Consider the following 22,818-nt stretch of genomic DNA (forward strand, 5'->3'; position numbering starts at 1 on the left):
CCTACAGAAACATGATCTGAGTTGTTGTTACCCAATTTCAGCCAATATTTTTTTAATGAGATAAAAAGAGTTTGTGACGCAGGTCCATTATTCCCCCTCCGACTCCTGGAAACAATTGAATTTTATTCTTCTTAAAATCCTTTATTTCGGTGCCACTTTGCCACTTTTGTAGCATTATTTCAGAATTAAGAATGACCTGGTTGAGATTTATTACAAAATATATCCTGTAGCCATTCAGAGAGAACATTGTTCCTGTCATCTTGCTCTCAACTCTGATGCTCTAAAAAAAATCAAAAAAGAATGAAAACAGAACCATTTACAGGCTCTGGTGTGTGTTTGTGTCATTTGTGCTGCACAGAAGGATCAAATAATTGAAATGATTGTGCTTTGCATTAATCAAAGGCTTGTCTCAAGGAGAGAGGAAGTCTTGATGACTGTGGGGATTCTGAGCTGCCAGAAGAGACTCACTTCTTACACAATTCTGCCTAACATCTATGAATGCAACCTTGAGACCAATTCATTGTTTTAACAGTAACATGCGGAAAATATGAGAGGAGAGAGAGAGACGATAAGGATGCTTCCTGTTGGTGGGGACAGAAAGATCATTACTGCTCTCACCAGGCTCTATTACCAGGGGAGACAGTTCTCGGTGACGGAGGGAGGAGAGGTTGCCAATATGGATGAGAGGAGAGAGAAGAGAATAGCGCCCTGTAGCAGATGCTGTAATTTAAGTTGCCATATTTCCTTCAAACATGCGTTATGGTGTTTCGATACCAAGTTTGAATTGTAGCTTTTAATCAACAAGGAAATAACTTCAATTCAATCTTTATTTATTTATACCCCATGAGGAACTTCACCTCTCTGTTGACATTGTCCCTCCTCTGTTATGCGTCAGTTAAAACAGTCCTTAAAACTGCTTGTAGAACAGGAAGAATTTACCAGGTCAGTCGGTGCCCTTTGACCTGTAATAGAACAATCCCAGTTTGGAGGAAATATACCTGCATGTGTCCAAGTTTAGGGTTAACAACAGGCCCCACAGTTGTGCCGCGTTGACTTCTTATACAGCAAATGTCACAGAGGGAAATAATGTACAAATTGTGATCACAAAGTAAAATTGGAGACAGCTGTTTAAGGATTGGACACTCCAGTTCTTTATTTGTGAAAAACAACTGTAACCCACGGTCTGATTCACATAAAGAAAACCTTTCTTCTTGGTGTGGAGTTTAAGAATTGAAATATTAGTATGGTTCATTTAGGTTGGCAGATTTCTCCTTCAGAACTGCTGCGGACGGTTTTTCTAAACAAGGAAAAGAGGTTTTGATTTTACAAACTCCTTTGGCTTAAAGAATCAGCTGAGGTTACCAGGAAACACAATCTTTTCTGGCTTTGATTGATGCAATCGTCAGAATTCCACGTGGTGTTTTAGAAAAGCAGCACAAAATCAAGCAGCAGAGGCGAACACGCTGATGACTGAAGTGGACTGACATTCAGAGCTGATGCTGACAGACTGACATTCAGAGCTGTAAACAGATCTAAGCCAAGCTGTTGGGGACTGATTGGATTATTTCAGACCACGTCATTGTTGACATCTGGGCTGGGGGCCATTTTCTGAGCATTTGTAGCTTTAGAAGACTATTTGTTTTTCAGCTGGAGCCACATGAAAATCCTCCACTTCCACCAAAGACATCTTAATAGTCTTAATTTATTAAAGGGAAATATGTTGTCATCTTGGAATATGCAGTTTTCTGCAGAGGCGGACAAATGCGTAAAAAATCCCAAGGTGTGACTTATTTGAAATGGAAATGGTATATTGTAAAAGGATTTTGAGAAATGATGAAAATTTAATCAAAGAATAATTCCACAACTTGAACAGGAAGTCATCAATCACACAATAAAAGAAGCTCACAAATTTATTTTAATCAAATATTTGGCTTTCATAAATCAATGTATTGATGTGTTTTGTCACCATAGCTGAAGAATCTAAAAGGTCAAACCCCAACCCCAAAAAAGAACAGGATGAGACAGACTGTGACATTCACTCTACTGGAGGCACTTTTGTTCTGTGCCCATGCTGCTTTTTGCATGTTCTTGTCAGGTTGACATTAAAGTGCCGGATCCATTTAGATGATTTGGAAGAGAACATGTGTGCGTGCGTGCGTGCGTGCGTGTTTATATATTTTCTTTCATGAAGGAAAGAAGAGTTGCCGAAGTTTGCCTCTGGATGGTTGGCTGTTTCTACAGCCGCATAAAATGTTGACATCAAAGTTCACATATTAAGGAAAGAGCACATGTCACCTCTCAGCCGAAGGTGTTACCTTACTGCACCGCAGGGATCAACTGCAAAAAACAAAACAAGGCTGTTCGGGGAATTTATTGCTACTGTTATTTATAGGACACTGCAGTGCTGCAGAGAGTTGGAGTGAAAAAGAGGGAAGGTGTCTGTGTGTGTCTGTGTCTGTGTGTCGTCTACTCATACCATGGCAGGGGTTGCCTTAAACTGGTATTATTTATGATTTTTGGCAGCAGTGGACTAAAGATCCCTGAGGTCCTTGTATTTTGGGACATCGTCTCTCTTTTGGGAGAGATGATGCCTGACTTGATCTATGATGGTTTCACCTCCCTTCTTTGTCCTTTTTAGATGTACCTCAGATATTTGCAGAGTACATTAGAACTCATCCTACTCCATTTTGAGGATTTCAAACTTACAAGATGACACATCTAAATTCTTCAGCAACAGAGATGTGCTCAGTTCAGTTTGCTATGCTGTCATTTATCCTACAGCTGAATCCAGTCAGCTGGGTTTGTATTAGCATCATATATGCATGTACCTTGGCATTCAGTTAAATTCCTTACTTTTCACGGCTTAAATGGCAACAAACGGTACCTTTGACAGGAACCTGTTAAGTCATCCTGTGTGTGTGTGTGTGTGTGTGTGTGTGTGTGTGTGTGTGTGTGTGTGTGTGTGTGTGTGTGTCTACAGATTGTGTACCACAATACTCATTCTGTTAGCAAAGTGAGGACATTTTGGCTGGTTCTCAGAACTTCAAAGGACTGTTTGAGGGTTTTAAGGTTGGAACAGGGTTTAGATCTCGGTCAAGGTCAGGGCCAGGGTTACAGGGTTAGTTGTGATCATTAGGGTTAGGAGCTGGGGAATGTATAATGTCTTTATTATTAAGTCCTCACAAAGATAGAAGTACAAGGATGTGCGCATGTGCGTGTAAGAGATGGTGAGTTAGTTAACCTCTTGAGACCCTGTGTAAATCTATCTCTCTCGCTGTCTGTGCTAGCATCATCATCAACATATGATGATAGTATACTACATACTATTGACGTGTAATAACCCAGTTGACTGACCTCTGTGTGTTTGTCACCTTTCACAGGACATGAGGAGACATGTGATGATGACCCTCGTGGACACAGAGCAGTCGTATGTGGAGTCCTTACGCACGCTCATTCAGGTGACACATTTTACTTCACTTGTCTTTGGGGGTTTTAATCACCAAAAGGAGCATTAAGATTTCCATTCAAATAAATGCTCTTACAATTGTCACTGGGCAGAAATTAAAAGACTCCCAGTTTTTAGCCTTCTGTCATGTTTTTAAAGGCCAACCTTCAACTAATTTCAGTAATTTTATTAATTAGACCACTGAATGCATAATGTATTTAAAGAATCAATCACAGAAACACACTGGTGTGCTCTTTAAATTGTCTTTATAACCTTTTATTAGGGATTAAAAAGATGCTGATTATATGCAAACAAATCTGGGTAACAAAAGGTGTTACGTAATCTGCTTATTTTCACTGATCCTGTTAAACTAATCTCCACCTTCATCATGTCTCGCCATCCTCAGCATTACACACACACTCTCTCGCTCTCGCTCTCTCTCTCTCTCTCTCTCTCTCTCTCTCTCTCTCTCTCTCGTCCTCTTAAAACATTCTCTCACCTGTTTTTCCCCATATTTGCCACTACATCTGATCACTCAGTTGTGCAACCGTTTTGACTGTGTCTTGTAGTTTTTCTTGTAGTGTGTGTGCGTGCGTGTACGTGCATGTGCGTGTGTGAACACACACACACCTCCCACATGCACAGTGAATTTTCTTTGTGCAGCTATAGAATGAATAAGACTAGACTGTGTTCCCATGGCGACACAGGGGAGAATGTGTTGCCACAGCGACTGCACTGAGCGATGGTTACATGCTGTATGTAGCTGAGCTGACTTTTTTGTAAAATGGCACCAAACTCATCGGTAGCTGCAAACATGGAAGAAAACTCTTATCAGTGTTAGATAGCAGTTTTGCCTCCTGCCACAATGACTCGATGTTGTAGCTCCGGTCCCAGAAGAAGGGAAGCTCTGACAAAAATTCAGACATCCAATTCGTGGTATAGCAGTATAAATATTTCATGACTTCACACAGCAGCTGTCAAGAGTACTTCATCATCATTAAATAATTTATACATCCAAACAACCATTTACAAGTATGGAACCTTATTTAAGATCAGAAAAGGCAGCTTTACTGTGCTGACTGTGGTGTCACCTTAAAAGTAATTGTTAGCAGCCAAGGTTTAACAGCTGTACTCTGGTCTTCCCCATTTGTCCTGTTATATTTCACGATTTGGGACTGGCTGTTATGTGCAGATGACAACTGTTATTGTATTTATCTCTGGAAAGAGCTGATTCCTTTAATTACTGTAATTATCACATCTACATTGTATCACTGTGCACATGCAGTGAAAGTCAAAGTTTTCAGACCCTTTTTTACACATTTTTATTAGGTTGCAAATTCATGCTAAAGTTTATAAACCTGGATATCCCCTAATTAATCTACATTTATCATATAAAAAAGAAGAAAAGTAAGTCTGGCATGTCTATATTCAGAGCCTTTAGTCTCTACCAAAGCGCCCTGGGGGGTTCTGGAGATGTATTCAGCTGTAACAGAACAATGTTTGAAAAATGAAGGTTCTGAAACCTTTCTTATATTCATAAATATTTTAAAGTAACATAGTTGATATGATATTCAATTTTTTTTATTGATATTTTTTGGTGAAGGTGTTACGGAATTATACTTATATTTGTTTGCTTCACTTTGGCATTAAGTTTTTTTCCCTGTGTGTATATACACTGTTCAAAAAAATTAGAGGAATACTTTTTAATCAGAGTATAGCAACCTATCAGTCAAACTTCTGGGATATTGATCTGGTCAGTTAAGTAGCAGAGGGGTTTGTTAATCAGTTTCTGCTGCTTCGTTGTTAATGAACTCAACAACAGGTGCATAAGAGGGCCAACAATGAGATGGCCCCCAAAACAGGAATGGCTTTCCAGGTTGAGCCTACTGATACTTTTTTCCCTCCTTATCTCTTTTGGCTGATTTCTTACTGACTGACTTTCTACTGCTGTAGTTATTCATTTGGCTTGGATTAACATCTCTGTTGATAGCATGGTGCGGTACCTGGATGCTACAGAGGTTGCACAAGTAGTCCAACTCCTTCAGGATGGCACATCAATACATGCTGTTGCAAGAAGGTTTGCTGTGTCTCCCAGCACAGTCTCAAGAGCATGGAAGAGATTCCAGGAGACAGGTAGTTACTCCAGGAGAGCTGGACAGGGCTGTAGAAGGTCCTTAAACCCTCAGCAGGAGCAGTATATGCTCCTTTGTGCAAGGAGGAACAGGATGAGCACTGCCAGAGCCCTACAAAATGACCTCCATCAGGCCACTGGTGTGAATGTTTCTGACGTTTCTGGGCCCGTCGTCCTGTAGTGGGCCCTGTGCTCACTGCCCGGCACCGTAGAGCTTGATTGGCATTTGCCATAGACCACCAGAATTGGCAACTACGCCACTGGTGCTCTGTGCTCTTCACCGATGAGAGCAGGTTCAACCTGAGCACATGCGACAGACGTGAAGGGGTCTGGAGATGCTGTGGAGAACGTTATGCTGCCTGTAACATCATTCAGCATGACCGGTTTGGTGGTGGGTCAGTGATGGCCTGGGGAGGCATATCCCTGGACGGATGCACAGACCTCTACAGGTTAGATAATGGCACCCTGACTGCTATTACCGGTAGGTATCAGGATGAAATCCTTGGACCCATTGTCAGAACCTATGCTGGTGCAGTGGGACCTGGGTTCCTCCTGGTCCACGACAATGCCCAACTTCATGTGCCTAGAGTATGCAGGCAGTTCCTCGAGGATGAAGGAATTGATATCATTGACTGGGCCTCATGTTCACCTGACCTAAACCCAATAGACCACCTCTGGGACATTATGTTAAGGTCCATCCGGTGCCGCCAGGTTGATCCTCAGACTGTCCAGGAGCTCAATGATGCCCTGGTCCAGATCTGGGAGGAGATCCCCCAGGACACCATTCGTCGTCTCATTAGCAGCATGCCCCGATGTTGTCGGACATACATTCAAGCATGTGGGGGCCACACAAACTACTGAGAATCATTTTGAGTTGCTACAATGACAATTTGGCAAAATGGACCAGTCTGCTGCATCATTTTTTCCACTTTCATTTTTGGGGTGTCTTTGATTTCCCCCCCTCTATAGGGTGATCATTTTCATTTCTATCAAATTATGTGGCATCATTTACATCATTAATACATCACCTACTTTTTATCAGGAAAGATATTCAAGATAATTTTTCCCCCGTTTAGATCTGATGTGTGTGTGTTCCTCTAATTTTTTTGAGCTGTGTGTGTGTGTGTATCTATACACTGCTCAAAAAATATAAAAAAACTAAAATAAAACAATAATAATAAAAAAATGTAATATATATATAGTTGCTGATGTGATTAATACAGGAAATGCTTCAATGATCCTATTTTATATTAACATTTTGACGTCATCCTGGCTAACGAGTAAATGTCTGTTAAACTATTGTTGGAACAGGCACAGTCCTTGTTTTTAACAGGTATCCATTTGTCCTTGATATCCAGTGTGTTGTCCTTTCAGGGTTACATGCGTCCCCTCAAACAGCCAGACAGTAGCTCCATCGTGGACCCTCTCCTTGTGGACGAGATATTTTACCAGATCCCCGAGATCCTGGAGCACCATGAAAACTTCTTGGAGCAAGTGGCCGGCTGTGTTGCACAGTGGCATGACAGGCAGACAGTTGGACAAATCCTTATCCAATCAGTGAGTAGAGATGGTGATAAGTCTGTCATAACACGTCACAATAATTTCATTAGCTCTAGCGGAATTTAAATTATGTAATCTGATGATGGTCTTTAAGCATAAACTCAAAGTTTCAAGCAGTTTGACTCAGAAGAACTTTGGCAGATATGGTAGAAAATAACTTATTAAAACTTTTGAAATTGTCCTTCAGCCCAGAGCTTGAACACAAAAACAACCTTTTTAAGCATTACTGGCAGCAGGGCAGCCTGAAGGGAAGCTGTTTTTTAAGGGGATACTCTATAGTTGGGGATGTTAGTTAATATTTTGTTTAGCCGCTGACCTCTTCTTGACCCTTATGTATTTCCCATGACCCAAATGTGACTCCCAATGTAAGCTCTGAAAAACAGTTCACTCAATTACCACCCTTAGTTGAATATATCAAAGACTGTCAAGGCTGTTTAGTGAGATTTCTATTTGATTCTATTTGTTTTTATTCGATTCTAGTCCATAAAGCTAGCATCATCAGCTCATCTTCTCATACACTTGGTAGTTACTGAAACAAGCGCAGAGGTTTATTGTCAGTAGTTAATGGTGGAACACTGTTCTGCTTGTGTTTTATGATAAACTGTTGCACCATTCTGCGGCATCCCCCTCACTCGCTCTGCATAGCTTAAATTCACAGAGGTTGGCAGCTTCCGCGGGCCTCGTTGGCGCCCACTGCCACCTGTGAGTTGAGGTGATTCTTGGTAATGACAGCCAATTACCTTCCTGTATGTTACCAAGAATTGGCAATTCTTGGTAATGATAGCCAGTTACCTTCCTGTATGTTACCAAGAATTTGCAATTATTGGTAATGACAGCCAATCACCTTCCAGTATGTTACCAAGAATTGGCGATTCTTGGTAATAACAGCCAATAACGTTCCTATCTGTTACGAAGAATTGACCAGACCTGGATGAGACTCGACACGCGAATAAAAGAGAGGTCAACAATTTTGAATTCGACAAGCATCTAAATACTCACGTGTCCTCGATTATTTTTTCTCATACTGACAAAGTAAGTATACGTTAACAAATTTCCTTTATATTAGTCTTTTCGCATGTGCTTTGTGATGCTAATTCATGCATGGCTGATTACGGCTCTGTTACCTGAAGTGAACTGTATATATACGTTCTACCGTGTATACCGTGAAAGCCATTTTGAAGCGTCTGCTGCTAATCACAGTCAAAATTTACACCATCGTGATCATGCTTAATTGACTGAAAAGTGCTAAATAATGCTAAAGTTAGTGCAGTTATTGAGCTGAAACCTAGTGTTGGATTAAGTGGAATACATCTAGGATATTGAATTTTATTATTATTGTTATTGTTATATCATTATGTTGTTATTTTGACTATTTCAAGGAAAAGGTATTGTACTGTGCATTTTACTCAGCTGCAATTAACACAAATGTTTTAGTTAGTTAGTTTATTTTACCTATTACTTTATCTGCCTATCAAACTCAGAATACAACATATATTTTTATTTTAAAATGTCTGTTTTAATACTATTTTAAATATTAGCAGGTTTAACTAGCAGAATTGTTATATGATTAGCTGCTTGCTACAGGCATATAAAGTCAATATTAAAGGTATTGTGTATTTAATTTGTCACCATTAAAAAATACTATGTTTATCTTATTTTCACCAGCAGTTATTTTCACTATTTTCTTTATAGTTTTCATCGTCAATCTGAATGGAACCCCGCTTTCGGAGAAGGGCTGATGGTAGTCTTAATTTAGCAGACACCATTGAAGCAACAGAGTTAAAAAAAACTCCAGTTAAGGAAAGCCATGGATGCGACCCATGTCCCCAGATGATGCATTGGGCAAGGCCAGAAATTCTATAATGCAGCACCACAGAGACCCAGCCAACAGAAAACATCTGCTGGGTTTCTTTCAAATACAGTTTGGTGTGGTCAGACATTTAAGTGGGTCCTTTAAAACGCCCTTGGATTCGCTGCATACCTGGTCGCTGCTATGAAGAGGGAACCCACTGGAGGCAGACTCAAGACTCCAGAGACCATGTCCACAACAAGGGGTGTTTCAGGGAGTACATGGAGCTCTTTCCTTCTCGCAGACTTCCTATTGCCATGAAGGAAGAGCAACATGCTGGAAAAATAGCCCAACAATGCCCCTCTAATCAAATAAAATCAAATCAATCTTTATTTATATAGCATCTTTTACAATCAAAATTGTTTCAAGGCGCTTTCCAGAATCCCAGGGCCTAATCCCAACATATATCAGAATACATATTTAATGACCACACACCATACACCCCCCCCTACACATTTCTATTACATATAAGATGTCCGGGTCCACTGGACCCGGGGCTAATAGAAGTGTGGAAATTGATGTTCTGTGTACCACACACACACACACACACACACACACACACACACACACACACACACAGCAGGAGGAGGACAGAGTGCAGGTACACAGAACATCAGAGGGTCAAATGTGCGAGAAAATGAGAGCAGACAGTGTTGACTAACAATGTTGCAACCTTGTGTGGGAACCACAGGTGCAGAAACACAAAAGCTTTGCCAGTGTGGTTTCTTATCACAACCGATCAAGATGGCCAAAAGGTACTCTGCACAGAGGGCCCTGGAATTGATTTTGGAAGATAGAGAAGTTTTTGATGATGATGCAGAGGGAGAGGATTCAGAAGAAGAGGTTTCAGAATTTGAGGATCACATTTCTGAAAATTCTGAGTCTGACAGTGACTCTGAAGAAGATGATGAGATTGAGCATCAGCCAGTTCCAAAACAAAGATGAGCCACAGGACCAGGCCGTCAGCAGCCAGCCCCAGGCCCAGAACAAGCCAGTCAGCATGGAGCAAGTGAGGATATATGGATGTCAAAAAATTCTGAAATTAAATGGTCTTCTCGCCCAAGAAAAGAGCCACCCCGCAAGGCTGCCAATGTGATAAGGATGCAACCAGGGCCAACACGGATGGCAGTTACTCACACACAGGACATCAAGTCTTCTTTTGAGCTTTTCATCCCAGATTCCATCCAGGAAATTATTCTTGACTGCACCAATTTAGAAGGAAGACGTGTTTTGGAGAGAGGTGGAAGGAAATGGACCAAACCCAATTACATCCTTACTTCGGAGTTCTCCTCCATAAGTTATAAATGTGACCTAACAAAGGTAAAGGGCAAATATTAACCATATATATTGTTTATACTGCTTGTAATTGGGATAAGGTAAACATCTGTTCAGTATTTTTACATAAAAGTGATTGATTGTGAGGCATTTAAAGCCACAAAATGCAACGGGTCCATCAGACCCACAAACGCTGGCTGAGTAACAACAATATGAACATTACACAAGGGTTAACAGGAAGAAACTTTGAGCAGGACCAGGCTCATGTAGGGGGACCCTCCTGCTGATGGCCGGCTGGGTAGAGAGAGAGGAGAGGGGGAAGGACAGGTAGAGGATAGAATGGAGAGGAGAGGAGAGGACGGGCACAGAGCACAGAAACACATACAAAAATACACTATTTATGCAAGCCGCCGGCCGAGTAGATCAGCTGGGCCGGAGGTCATCATGCAGCTCCGAAGGCGGCGATACCTGTAAATGAATACAGAAGGGGGGAGAAGCAGAAAAACTACACAAGAATCAGCATCACTAGTCTACTTGATGAGGAGAGGAGAGGAGAGGAGAGGAAAGGAAATGACCCAGGAGAGGAGAGGAGAGGAGAGGAGAGGAGAGGAGAGGAGAGGAAAGGAAAGGAAATGACCCAGTGGGGTGACAGAGGCCTGTCAGGTGATAATGTTTCTGGGCCCTGGCAGCCTCGGCCTATAACAGCATAGCTAAGATGTTAACCTAATGATTAGACGACCCCCTAAGTATGATAATTTGCCTGTCTATGATAGTAACTGGAACTACAGAACTAGTGACAATAAGCTTTTTCAAAGAGCTAGGTTTTAAGCCTAATCTTAAAAGTAGAGATGGAGTCAGCCTCCCGTACCTGAAAAACCTAACCAAAGCTGTAAGAAGGCTGGTGTCCCCCCTCAAAGTCAGGCCCTGTAAGCAAACATGTTTGACTAATTTACCTCTAATTTATATGTAGTAGTTCTTCCTTTTCAATATGTGACAAACTTTTACATGCATCCTAATTTTTGGGTTTCTTTTAGCTTTGAGTCTGGCACGCATCCCTCATCCATCTTAGCCCAGCCTTCTATGTCCACTCAAGCAGCAGAAGCACCCTCACCCAGTCCCACCAACCTGACAATGTCCACCGTCGCAGCTGCAGGACCCTCATCTACTGTCATCCAGCCAACAGCGCCCACTGAGCTGGATGACAGGACAATGTTGACAGAAGCAGTAAGGTTTGAGGACGCACATATGTGGCATATGTAAGTATAAACACAACATTCTTTACAGCAAAATATGCTGGTTAAAGAATGACACCAGTGATTCTCATTCATTTTAATTTGTGTATATTTGTGAACATCTGTGTAATATAAAAAAAAAATACAATTGGAATTAGTTTTCTTAGGTGGATATCCAAGGCCCTCTTCAGGTGGAAAGCACAGGGACATCCCGAGTTGGACCTCAGCAAAGTAGACAAACTTTGGTGGTATCCACCACAGGTTCCACTGCAGACACATAATCTTCCTCCACTGGAGAATTATTTTGGCCATCCCCTGCTTCTTTGGATGCCTCGAAGGCTCTGGCAAGTCAAAATGACCTGTCTGCATCCAAACTGCCATAAAGAACTTCTGACCTCAGCTGGTCTGTGCTAGAAGATCAGGCAGGTGGTTGCTGTAGGGAATGTGTACTTTGTGGCATCTGAGTATTTGGCATGCCGACAGTGCAAGAGAAAAGTCATCAGCTGTAGCCACGGTATTGTCTCCCAACTTGACGTTGGCCACAGGCTGCAGATCCTTTGCGTTCTCACATCAAAACTTGCTGGTGATCTTGAGGTAGTTACCTTAATGCGTCAGTGAGGGCTGGGAAACAGCAGCAGCCAGAGTCAGAGGATGTTGCAGGAGTGTCATGCTGAGATCTGGTTGCAGAAGACTGTCCAATACCTGACAGATGTCCTGTGACTATTCAGCCACCACCTGCCATGCTTCCTATTCCCAATCACCGATGGCTGATGCAAGCTTATGCCCAGAATGTTTTGCAAAGGCTGGAGGAAATCAAGGCCACATCACAGTATGGGCTTATCTTAAAAATGGACTCCACATAAAAGGTGGCCAGAAAACTTGCTGGCAAAAGCTTTGGCACCACTACTTGGGTTACCAATGTTGGTAATGAAAATGGTCAGGTGATCATGTCTGTGCTCACGGCCAGTGAAGGGTTCAGTCTTGGACCGATGATCAAAGGGCTCATAGAAAGATACAGGCTGGCGGGGATAGCTCCTCCTGAACTGCTTACCAAATTCTCACCAGTTGTATTCCACTTTTATGAGTCGGCTTAGCCACTGTATTTTTATGTGGGACCAAGAAGACCTGGCTGCTTTACAGAAGGCAAAGCGTGCAGAGCTGAAAAGCAACCACAAAGATCCATCTGAGGCAGATGTGCTTTGAGCCATCAATCAAAGTGTTCTAGCTCTGCATTGCCAACCGAGAACCAACCGAGGGACAGGGAAGACCCAGGCTCTGATTGAGAGCCTGATCCAGGCATTCGACGGTGACAATGGTCGGGACACTCTTGGAGTCCCACTGATAAACTTAGCTCAAATGAGTGAAATCATGAAATCCCAGCGCAAACATGTGGCCTGCATCCAGGATCCCCCAGGTGTTCAGCTATACTTGCAGACAGGAACATTAGTTAAGTCAGGGCAAGCCACCTACCAACATACCGCTGGGCTAGAGGTTCCACATCGCTCGAGTCATTTCTTCTTCATTTAAACCGATTCATCCCGGGTAACTATTTTAATCCCTTTTGACTTCATTATCTTGTTAAGAAAATATACTGTAATTGAAATAGCAATACATTTGCTTATTATGTGACTGAAAACAACTTTATGCATTTTCTGCAAAAGTAATGCTTCTCCCCTCTCAAATTTTGATTTACAGGCACTCTGGCAAGTGATGCTTTCTTCCAGGCCTACCTTTTGGATGGGCTGTCTAGGTGGAGACAATACACTGGTACAATACACAGTCCAAAACAATACACTGGTATTGTCTTGGACTATCAACTGGCCATTGAACAGTCAGAGACCAATTATGTTGAGGTAGATGAAGTTGCAGCTGAGCCTGAGGAGTTTCAGGACATCACCATGCCCACATTTGAGCCAGAGGTAACACCTGCTTGCCTCTTCACAAGCAAGACCAGCCTCTTGTATTATGCCAGTTCCAGCTCTTCCAGCGGCCAGCTCTATGCCACCCCATCACTAGTCCCTCCATCACCTGTGAACCCTCCATCAGCCAGCTTCATGTCTTTCCTGTTTATGGCATCGCCTGGTTTAACCAGTTCCCTACTTCCTCACTTCAGGCCAACCCCTTCTCCTGGTGAACAGTGTTGGTAGGTCTCAAGTATTTATAGAAGTTCCGTTTTTGCTATACCAACTCTGAAGACACACATGTATGTCTCCCATAACCAGGCCTTTTTATTAATCATCTACTTTCTCATGTAGCATCCTCTCAAATGATGTAAGACATTCATTATGTCTTGAATGTACATGCCTATGTTTGTGGACAAAATCTAAAATGTATTGGCTAATTAACAGCTGTATCAACATTCCTCTTTTATTTGAAGGATTCGGTCAGGATATGGAACTGTGCAGGAGTTGGCAGAGTTCTTGGTGGGCCTGAAAGACAACCACCTTTGTTTGACTGGAGGCTGTTTCAGAGCCACTAAGAGGATTGTTGCACCAGGAGTCCAAAGTACAAAAAGGTACGTTTAACCAGTCAAAAAAGCTCCTGATTGTCTTAAGTAATGAAGTATAAAATAAATAAATTAATGTGTATTTAATTTTATTTTTAGGTGTTACATCAGGGCTCACAGTCCTGCACAGTGACCAGACTGTAACAGAGTGGTGGAGGCTGTCTTTGAGGAACTCTGTGCCCTCTACCCAATTGCTGTGCAGTCTGAGAAAAAGAGGGTCTCTTGCTTTACTATGGTGGTGCGTTAGGCATATCCAGGAGTGTGTCATCAGCAATGCAAAGCTGATGACTGAAACCACCATACAGCTCCCGGAAGTAAATGCTGCCACAGTCACACAATGGTTAGTAAGTTTACGTCCTTTATACACATGCTTTGCACCATCTTTTATGTTGCCATGTTTTACCACAACAGATATAGGGTGCATCAAGGCACTAAATAGAAAACCAAGTTAAATACTTAATCAGTGACACGGAAGCTGCAAGCAGTCTAGGCTAGTGATCCCTCTGTTGGCTCAACCACATTGTTCCACATAAAAGTAATGATTTGAAAATAAATGGTGAAAAGCCAAACAACCATTTGACACAGCAGATATTGAGATTGATTTTTTGTTTCCCCAGGTTCAGCAGGTATTCCAGGGCGCTGGAGCAAACAGTTATTCAACAAGGCATGCCTGCTCTAGATGCACCAATGGCTGCACCTGAGAATCTCCCCACAGCTAAGAAAAAAACCAAAACTGTCTTTTCAGATAATTCAGCTGAACCTCCCTAGTTTATATTACCACCAAACACTGCTGGTGAGGCAAAGCTTAAGGGGAGACTTGGTCTGGTCCCAGAGCCCACAAACAACTAAACAACCTCAGGCAATAGCTCCACATCCACCCACATTTTCCACCTGCTTCCCATCTACATCAGCAGTACCATACACATCTGACTGAGGAAACAGGAAGAGGAGCTAGCAGGAAACATCAAAGAAGATATAATCGAAAGACAGATGTGATCCTCTGTGACATATGTAGAACTTAGAGGAATCCCCCATCACGTCAACAGTATTTTGGCAGCTGGTTTTGTGAGCCATCTGAGGAGCAGTCCTATGAGGACTGGAGGGAATCTTTTAAAAATGAGGCCATGGAAAAAAAGAAAAATCAGGGGGAGCCTCCTTTCTGAATTATTTTTTGTTATCATTCACCTTGGTGTTGTTGTTATATCTATGTTAGAGTTACTATTAGTATTATTTAATTTTGCACAAACATTTTTATTGAATATTTGTTGATTAAAGTTTTTGAGTGCCGTCTAGGTTGTGATTTGTTGGTAAACAAGTTTTAATTATTTTTGACTACTTCACAAGAAACATTTTTAACATGCCCCTGAACTCTGAAGTACAGTATATTGATAAGTCCACATTCAACACATGATTTTTTTTCATCATTTTATGTTATTGTAGTTGAAGCAGTACATAAGTATTTTATTTTCTTGAATGCACAACATTTAGTAACTTAGCAAAATGTATTTTTCGAGCAAATTTAAACACAGCCACAGTGCTGTACGTGGTGTATGAACTGAAGCTAATAGATGTAATAACATGCTTACAGCAGCCCTTAAGGGACCTTTTCAAGAGGATCTCAGGGAACTGGGAGCTACACTGAGATGAATGACATCATCTGTGTAGCCTGGGTTCAGTAGCTTTAGTCAACAGGATCAATAGCTTTAATCAACAGGATCTTAAATTGAATCCTAAACTGGTCTGTAAGGCAGTGCAGTGGCTGGGACAGGAGTGTGGGCAGAAGGACTGATCAGTTGAGATCTGTTAGTCCAGGATCAGTCTATAATCATACATAGGCTTCTTGTATGCGCTTTAACACAAGCAGATCCAGTTTGTCAGGGGTGGAGTTCTTGGGTTTTAAAGGGTAAATGACCCCAGTTTTTTTGATTCAGCTGAAGGAAACGTCAAACAATTAACATTTTAATCGTGATTCATTTCAGGGTTATATTTTTCTGAGTTGATTGCCATTCATTGCTTTTTTTCTGCAGCAATCAGAGACTCATTGGTGTGTTGTGGTGTAGTGATGTGAAATGACACTCTGAACACCTAAGTGTTTCTCTTTTTATTTATATAAAAAGGCAAACTCCAAAAATGGGCAAAAACATTTCAAATTAACAGTTTTAAAGCCTTTCGTTGGAGTTCTGTCACTTCAAGGATAGGGGTTATTTAGGGTTAGGAGGATCCTTGTTGAACCTGCAGACTCTCGCTATTATTTGACAACCAGCCAGACAGCAGGTTAGATAAACGTCACTCTCTTTCTCTGCTCGCTGTTTGTGAAAGGAAAACAGTTTATGATGAATCAACTCTGCTGTGGGGAGTCTGAGGGAGTGAGCAAACAAATGTTTGTTTCAAATGATAAAGAGAATTGCAAGAAAGCTACGTTCAATCAAGTTTGTTTGGTAGTCCTCATTTAAAGACATAATGTTATAATTGCTGTGATTTATCATCAAAATCTAAAAACAAGCAAACTAGCAACAGCTAGCCAAAAGTAAAAACATTATCCCAGAATAATTGTTTGTTCAGTCTGGTGGTTGAATCGGAGCAACTGGATTGTTTGAGTTTGTTGAAGATGTCAGAACTGATGGAACCTCATGATTGAGAAGTGAAACGTCTTGAAAAAACTCAAACAGATTTAACTAGAAGAATTATCACGAACTGGATGACTGTGAACCTTCTCAAACAATAGTTAGTTCAGTAAATCTGCCAAAAGACTAAAGGGGGGCATCGCATCACTGATCATTAATATTAGTATGTGGCTCTTGTTAGCAGCAATTATCAATAATAGAATATGGCTCCACTATCAGATATGAAAACTGGACATAATTCTCTCTCTTTTTATTCCTGCAGTTTTCCAAAGAGACGATAGCAAACATGTACTCGGCATATATTGACAATTTTCTCAACGCTAAAGATGCTGTAAGAACTGCTAAAGAGGCCAAACCTGCATTTCACAAGTTTCTGGAGGTGAGTGTAATAATAAAAATTTGACTCAGTAGTGAGGGTTGGACATTTTCATTGTGCATCAAAGAAGTACGTAATCATCGGTGGACTTCTTGTTGTACTGTTGACTCCAGTTGAACACAGACAAGGGTTCTGCAGCAGTACCACTGCGCCGCCTCGTGGTATAGACAAAGTACAACACCGGAGTTTGAGAGTCAGTCGTCTGTTTATCCTCTGTTTTTTTCCACCTCAAAATTATTCTTTTTCTTCCTCCTACAACAGCAAAGCATGCGTGAGAACAAGGAAAAACAGGCTTTGGGAGATCTGATGATTAAACCTGTGCAGAGGATCCCTCGATACGAGCTGCTGGTTAAGGTGAACTATCTCCAGATATAACCAGACAGTGTCTGTTCAAGTCATCTTATCTCCTATAAGATTCCATTTTTTCTGTTCTTTGGTCAAGGACCTGCTCAAGCACACCTCAGAGGATCACCCAGACCACCCGTATCTCCTGGATGCCCAGAGGAACATCAAGCATTTAGCAGAGAAGATCAACAAGGGCCGTCGCTCAGCTGAGGAGGTGGAGAAGGAGGCTCGGGTCATCCAGGAGATTGAGGCACACATAGAGGGAATTGAACATGTATGACTTGTAAAGTTTTGTAAATCAGAAAAAAGGTCATCGTGGCTTTTCTACACTTATTATTAAACTTAGGTGCTGTTTATTTCTTTAGATTCTGAATCCCCAGAGGAAGTTCATTAGACAAGAAATGGTCATGGAGGCGGTAAGAAGCTGACATTAGTCACAAGCTAGTCAGTTATTCCTGTTGTATTACAGGCTCAAGAGCACAATCAATGCAATTAAAAAAAAAAAAAAAAAAGTACTGATTTATGCCACTGTAACATTACATTTGATCTTTTTGTGTAACACACTGGTCACAAAAATCCCTGCTGAGCACATCAAACACACAGAAGTCAACAAACACAAAACTTCAACACAACTGAGAGAGCGCTGGGACGTGTGAGTGTATTACCTTGTTTTTTCACTGGTAACATCTTCTTGTCATCATCTGCACTCTACAGAAGACAGTGGGAGGGAAGAAAGATCGTTCTCTGTTCCTCTTCAGTGATTTGATCATCTGCACCACTCTCAAGAGGAAGTCTGGCTCATTAAGACGCAGTTCCATGAGCCTGTACGTGAGTGGAGAGAGGCCACGCTGCCACTGCTCCAATCTGGACTGCCTGTTGCTTCTGAACCGCAGGGTTATTCTAACATTTATCGTTGTTTCTTCAGCAACATGTTTTCTTTTGTCTTGCCTCTCAGATATTCAGCAGCAAGTGCAATCGACACCTCCAGTAAATACAAGTTCCTCTGGAAGCTTCCTCTGGAGGATGTGGAGGTGGTGAAAAGTAAGGCCTGCTGGTTTTAAAATCACTGCAGTCAATTTTCTTAATTTTTTCCAGAGAACCTCAGAACCTGCACCGCTTATTGCTGAGTTCTTCTAAACCCTTTCCTCAGGCTCTATTCAGGCAACAAACAGGGAGAGCATCCAGAAGATGATCAGTCGATTAGATGACGATCTCAGCACTCTGGGTCAGATTAGCAAACTTTCCGAGACCCTCAGCTTCCCTCACCAGGTAATACAGACAAACATGGTTTCTGTTCTTTTCCCTTCCTACCTCCTGAATCTAATCATTGTTATCTTCATCATCATTCCTTTATCATTTCCATCTGACTCAGTCCCTTGATGAGGCCATAAAAGACCTGCTGGCATCAATACACAGGGAACTGTCAGAGAAACAGTCCCTGGCCTTCAGCATAAGCTTCTTGCCCACAAAGCTGGAGTTTACAACAGCCTCAGCCGAGAGCAGCTTTGTCTTTGAGTTCACTTCTCCAGACGCTTGTTCCAACTTTGAGCATGCGTTTGAAGAGGCCAAGAAGAAGTTGGGTCAGTCCATGAATAAGCATTGTTATTGCAGCTGTTATGGTTGATGCTGGTATAACTGTATTTTAATGGTTGATATGTGTTTTGGTTTAGCCATGAGCAAGGACCAGTGGGACCCAGAGTTTCTCAAGGCCATTCCTATAATGAAGACACGCAGTGGAATGCAGGTAAAAACAGCGGACTTGGATGTGGGAAGAAACTGAAAAGTTGCATAACTTCATTTTAAATTAAGAAGTTCCTGTTTGCCGGCAGTTTTCATGTGCATCTCCCAGCCACTGCTCTCCTGACAGTGGCTGTGAAGTGTGGGTTTGCAACAGCGATGGATACGTGGGACAGGTGAGAAACCAGTCCAGTGAATGATGTTATATCCTTATTTTAATGCCTATTTTCTTTTGGGGGAAATGTTGTTTGCGGAGGTGCTCAGGTCTCCGGTCTTTCCTATGTCATGTGTTAAACCAGTCCACTTGCTTCAGTGCTAGTTCCTGTTGTAACATTTCACACCCTGGTGTTTCGCGGTCTCCAACAATTGTTAAAGAAGTGTAAAAGAAGAACTTTTTAACAAACAACAAGCTCCAACAGTTACAATAACTGCGTGTTTGCTCCTTTGTGCGGATCATTTAAGCGTAGCTCATGAAATAGCTCCCATCCTTATTCACGTCTTGACTCACCTCTTTATTTGAAACTTACGAGCTCCCTTTTTTGTTCCCTACAGGTTTGTCTGTTGAACATCAAGGATGAGCCCATGGTTGAGGCCTGCATTGCTGTGTGCTCAGCAAGGATCATCTGTATTGCTGCTGTACCAGGACTCAAGGGAAGGTGCGTGCATGCAAACATACACAGACAGAAGCACGCGCTCGACCTCCCCTGCTTGGCAGCTGTACATACATACTGCCCATATTTTCACAGGGAAACATAATGAATCTGTGACTCGGGTCTGACTGTATCCATAGATGTTGTAACAAGGGTCTCTCCTCACCTCTCTGTCTTTACACGCAGGGACCGGGGGTCCGAAAACTGCCTCGGTGCAACGCCTGGTCACACCCAGCAGCAGCTCCATATACATATCACTCATTCCTCTTTGGAACTGGCTGAACAACCCTCAGGTTTGTCCATGTCTCTTATTGTCAAGTTATCTCCCTTATTTCAGCACCTGCCCAACTTGAAAATGGCCTGGTTCCATAAACCCCAAAAGGACGCTAGATCAACTCTTCTGTTTCACCTCAATTTTTATTTTATTTTCAAGATTGTTTGGCTTGCATTGCCATTAGCATTAGTAGCAGGATTAGGATTAGGTGGAAAACCTTTAACACAAAAAGAGACAATTTAGCAAACAATCCAAACAAACACAAATATCTCCATCAAGTCAGAGTTTCTTTCAGACCAGTGACGTCTTTGGGAGGAACCCCGTGTTGAAATCGTCTTGTCTTTGTCAATTGTCTTCTCTTTCATTCCTCAGTGCTCTTCTTTCCCAGAGTGAGTACCTTTTAGTGCGGAGTGAGACCCTTTTAAGTGCTGCCTCCAGTGCAGCTTCCAGGTGTCCCCACTTTGTGATTAGCGCCTGCTCTGCTCAATAATGCCTTCTGGTATTTGTAGTTGGGGTGTGAAGAACTCCAGGATAAATGTCTGAGATTTATCTCAACACTTATTAGTAGGTAATAGGAGGAGTTGGAGTCGGAATTCTGCCTGCAACCCTGAATGCAGCAATTGGAAAATGACTAGTAAACAAAACAACAAGACATCTTCAAGAGCGGATTACACTGAATCCCACCTGTATGTCCGGCAGCTTTCTAAGTACAATACGTGTAAAATAATCATTTTCAGGCCCGAGGGCGGAGCTTGGCCCGTTTGACAGCGATGACACCGATGATGAGGATTCTCCCAGTCCGTCGTCCACTCTGCAGAGTCAGGCCAGTCACTCCACCATATCATCCAGCTATGGCAGTACGTCAAAATGAATAATGAACACACTTACCGGAGAAACACAAACACAAACACACTCGTATTTCCTCCCAACACAGATGATGAAGGTCAATGCCCCAAAGACATGGTAACTGAGACCACCAGTAGTGAGGAGGAGCAGGAGTTCCCAATCACCAGCTCCTATGGAGCTCCTGGGATGTTGGGGATGGGTGGAGGAAACTGCGTTCATACAGACAGCCCGATGGATGGCCGGGCCATGCGCCGCTCCTCCCGGGGTTCTTTCACTAGGGCCAGTCTGGAGGACCTCCTCAGCATTGACCCAGAAGCCTATCAGAGCTCTGTGTGGCTGGGCACCGAGGACGGATGGTATGTGAGACACACACGCACATCTCTGTACTATTGTCTTTGTCAGGACCTTCATAAAGGTAATACATTCTCCAGCCCCTAACCCTGACCCCTGACCTAAACCCAGTTCTAACCTTAACCTTAAAACCAGGTTTTAACCCTCAAACAGGCATTTGAACCCATGAAGACTAGCCCAAATGTCCTCACTTTGCAAATAAAATTTGGCCCTGAATATGTAGCATATACAAGAACACACACCCACACACACCTTTTAATGTCAACCAGATCCAAAGCCCCAAAAAAGCAGTTGACCTGTAATGGTTGTGTTCCTCTCAGTATCCATGTGTACCAGTCCTCAGACAATATCCGGAATAGGAAAAACAGCATGAAGATGCAGCATTCATCTTCCATCCTTTGTGTCCTGTAAGTTCCCTGTTTATGCTGCACATTTTCAGGAAGCTTTGTCATGTGTCGTCATTTCCTTTGGATCAGTTTGATGGCCTTTCTCTGTTCTTTGGTCTCATTTCAGGTATTTAGACAACAAAGTGTTTGTGTCTTTGGCCATTGGGGAGGTGATTGTTTATCAGAGAGAAGCAGGTGAGCTGTGTTTGCAATATGAGAAAACTTGGCAGTTATCTGTAGAATCTGTATAAGATTCCTTCATTCTAAAACCACAGGTAGTTTCTGGGACCCCCAGTCTTCACAGACTTTAGTTCTCGGCACGGCCAGTAATCCCATCACCAAGATGGTCCCCGTGGGGGGAAAGTTGTGGTGTGGTTCACAGAACAGGGTCCTAATTATCAATACCACCACACTGGAAAAAGAGGTAGGTAGGATGTGTGCAGGGGTCTGGGGGCATAAAGTTCTGTTGGTGTTAAAACGCCTCACTCGCCCTCAGCACTGGTTCCAAGTGGGTACAGACAGCAGTCGCTGCGTCACCTGTATGGTGGCCTACGGTCAGGGGGTGTGGTTGGCACTTCAGGGCAGTGCACAGGTCCGGCTGTACCACGCTCAGAGCTGGGAAAGCCTGACGGAGGTCGACGTGGCACCTGCCGTGCACAAAATGCTCGCAGGTAATTGACATTTAGCGGCTCTGCTCTTTTCTGGCTCTGCCTTCACAGAGGATGTTTCAATTAGCTGCTCTCTCCCCCCTCAATGATTTACTGTCGGTTTCAGGCGCAGATGCAATCATCAGACAGCACAAGGCTGCTTGTTTGAGGATAACGGCATTACTGGCGTGTAAGGACCTGCTGTGGATCGGCACTAGTGCAGGTGAAGACCCGCTTTCTAAGCATTCTGTTATCATTGCTGTGATGATCCCCACTGCTCACATGAATCGGGCCTACCTGGTTAAACAAGGGTTCTTTTCGTACAGGGGTGGTGCTGACACTGGCCATCCCTGCAGTGAGTGCTGGAACAAGTGCTGCCTCACTGAAGTCTTCCCTGGTGCCAATGGGATCGGCTCACGGACACACGGGCCATGTACGCTTCCTGACATCCATCGAACTCCCTGAAGGGTTTGACATGAAGTTCCCTCTAACGACGGGCGACTCCTCTGGTAAAACAAACCCAAATCAAGAGTCAAATGTCATAGTCAATATGGGAAACTTTAATGGCCCTAAATGTTTTTCCC

General features: G+C 42.6%; 1 protein-coding gene and 1 long non-coding RNA gene across 6 annotated transcripts in view; both read left to right on the forward strand.

Annotated features, from left to right (window-relative positions):
* The window catches only part of arhgef17 (Rho guanine nucleotide exchange factor (GEF) 17), a 44,700-nt gene that overhangs the window by 19,282 nt on the left and 2,600 nt on the right, over positions 1 to 22,818 (forward strand). For all 5 annotated transcript variants that reach the window (XM_029843793.1, XM_029843794.1, XM_029843797.1 and 2 more), the window contains 22 exons: positions 3,381 to 3,458; positions 6,951 to 7,133; positions 16,885 to 17,001; positions 17,260 to 17,352; positions 17,441 to 17,617; positions 17,709 to 17,759; positions 18,058 to 18,167; positions 18,299 to 18,384; positions 18,494 to 18,612; positions 18,716 to 18,923; positions 19,014 to 19,087; positions 19,173 to 19,256; positions 19,633 to 19,736; positions 19,917 to 20,023; positions 20,742 to 20,861; positions 20,939 to 21,206; positions 21,522 to 21,608; positions 21,715 to 21,782; positions 21,863 to 22,011; positions 22,084 to 22,258; positions 22,362 to 22,457; positions 22,561 to 22,743. In XM_029843793.1, coding sequence (XP_029699653.1) covers positions 3,381 to 3,458; positions 6,951 to 7,133; positions 16,885 to 17,001; positions 17,260 to 17,352; positions 17,441 to 17,617; positions 17,709 to 17,759; positions 18,058 to 18,167; positions 18,299 to 18,384; positions 18,494 to 18,612; positions 18,716 to 18,923; positions 19,014 to 19,087; positions 19,173 to 19,256; positions 19,633 to 19,736; positions 19,917 to 20,023; positions 20,742 to 20,861; positions 20,939 to 21,206; positions 21,522 to 21,608; positions 21,715 to 21,782; positions 21,863 to 22,011; positions 22,084 to 22,258; positions 22,362 to 22,457; positions 22,561 to 22,743 — 2,737 coding nt within the window. The remainder of the gene's footprint in view (positions 1 to 3,380; positions 3,459 to 6,950; positions 7,134 to 16,884; positions 17,002 to 17,259; positions 17,353 to 17,440; positions 17,618 to 17,708; positions 17,760 to 18,057; positions 18,168 to 18,298; positions 18,385 to 18,493; positions 18,613 to 18,715; positions 18,924 to 19,013; positions 19,088 to 19,172; positions 19,257 to 19,632; positions 19,737 to 19,916; positions 20,024 to 20,741; positions 20,862 to 20,938; positions 21,207 to 21,521; positions 21,609 to 21,714; positions 21,783 to 21,862; positions 22,012 to 22,083; positions 22,259 to 22,361; positions 22,458 to 22,560; positions 22,744 to 22,818) is intronic.
* On the forward strand, positions 11,034 to 15,100 carry LOC115251455 (uncharacterized). The gene is made up of 5 exons (XR_003890009.1): positions 11,034 to 13,034; positions 13,188 to 13,635; positions 13,870 to 14,007; positions 14,098 to 14,338; positions 14,616 to 15,100. It is a non-coding gene; the product is annotated as an uncharacterized lncRNA (long non-coding RNA).

The sequence above is a fragment of the Takifugu rubripes genome, chromosome 11 (assembly GCF_901000725.2).
Source record: "Takifugu rubripes chromosome 11, fTakRub1.2, whole genome shotgun sequence".
Taxonomy (NCBI): domain Eukaryota; kingdom Metazoa; phylum Chordata; class Actinopteri; order Tetraodontiformes; family Tetraodontidae; genus Takifugu; species Takifugu rubripes.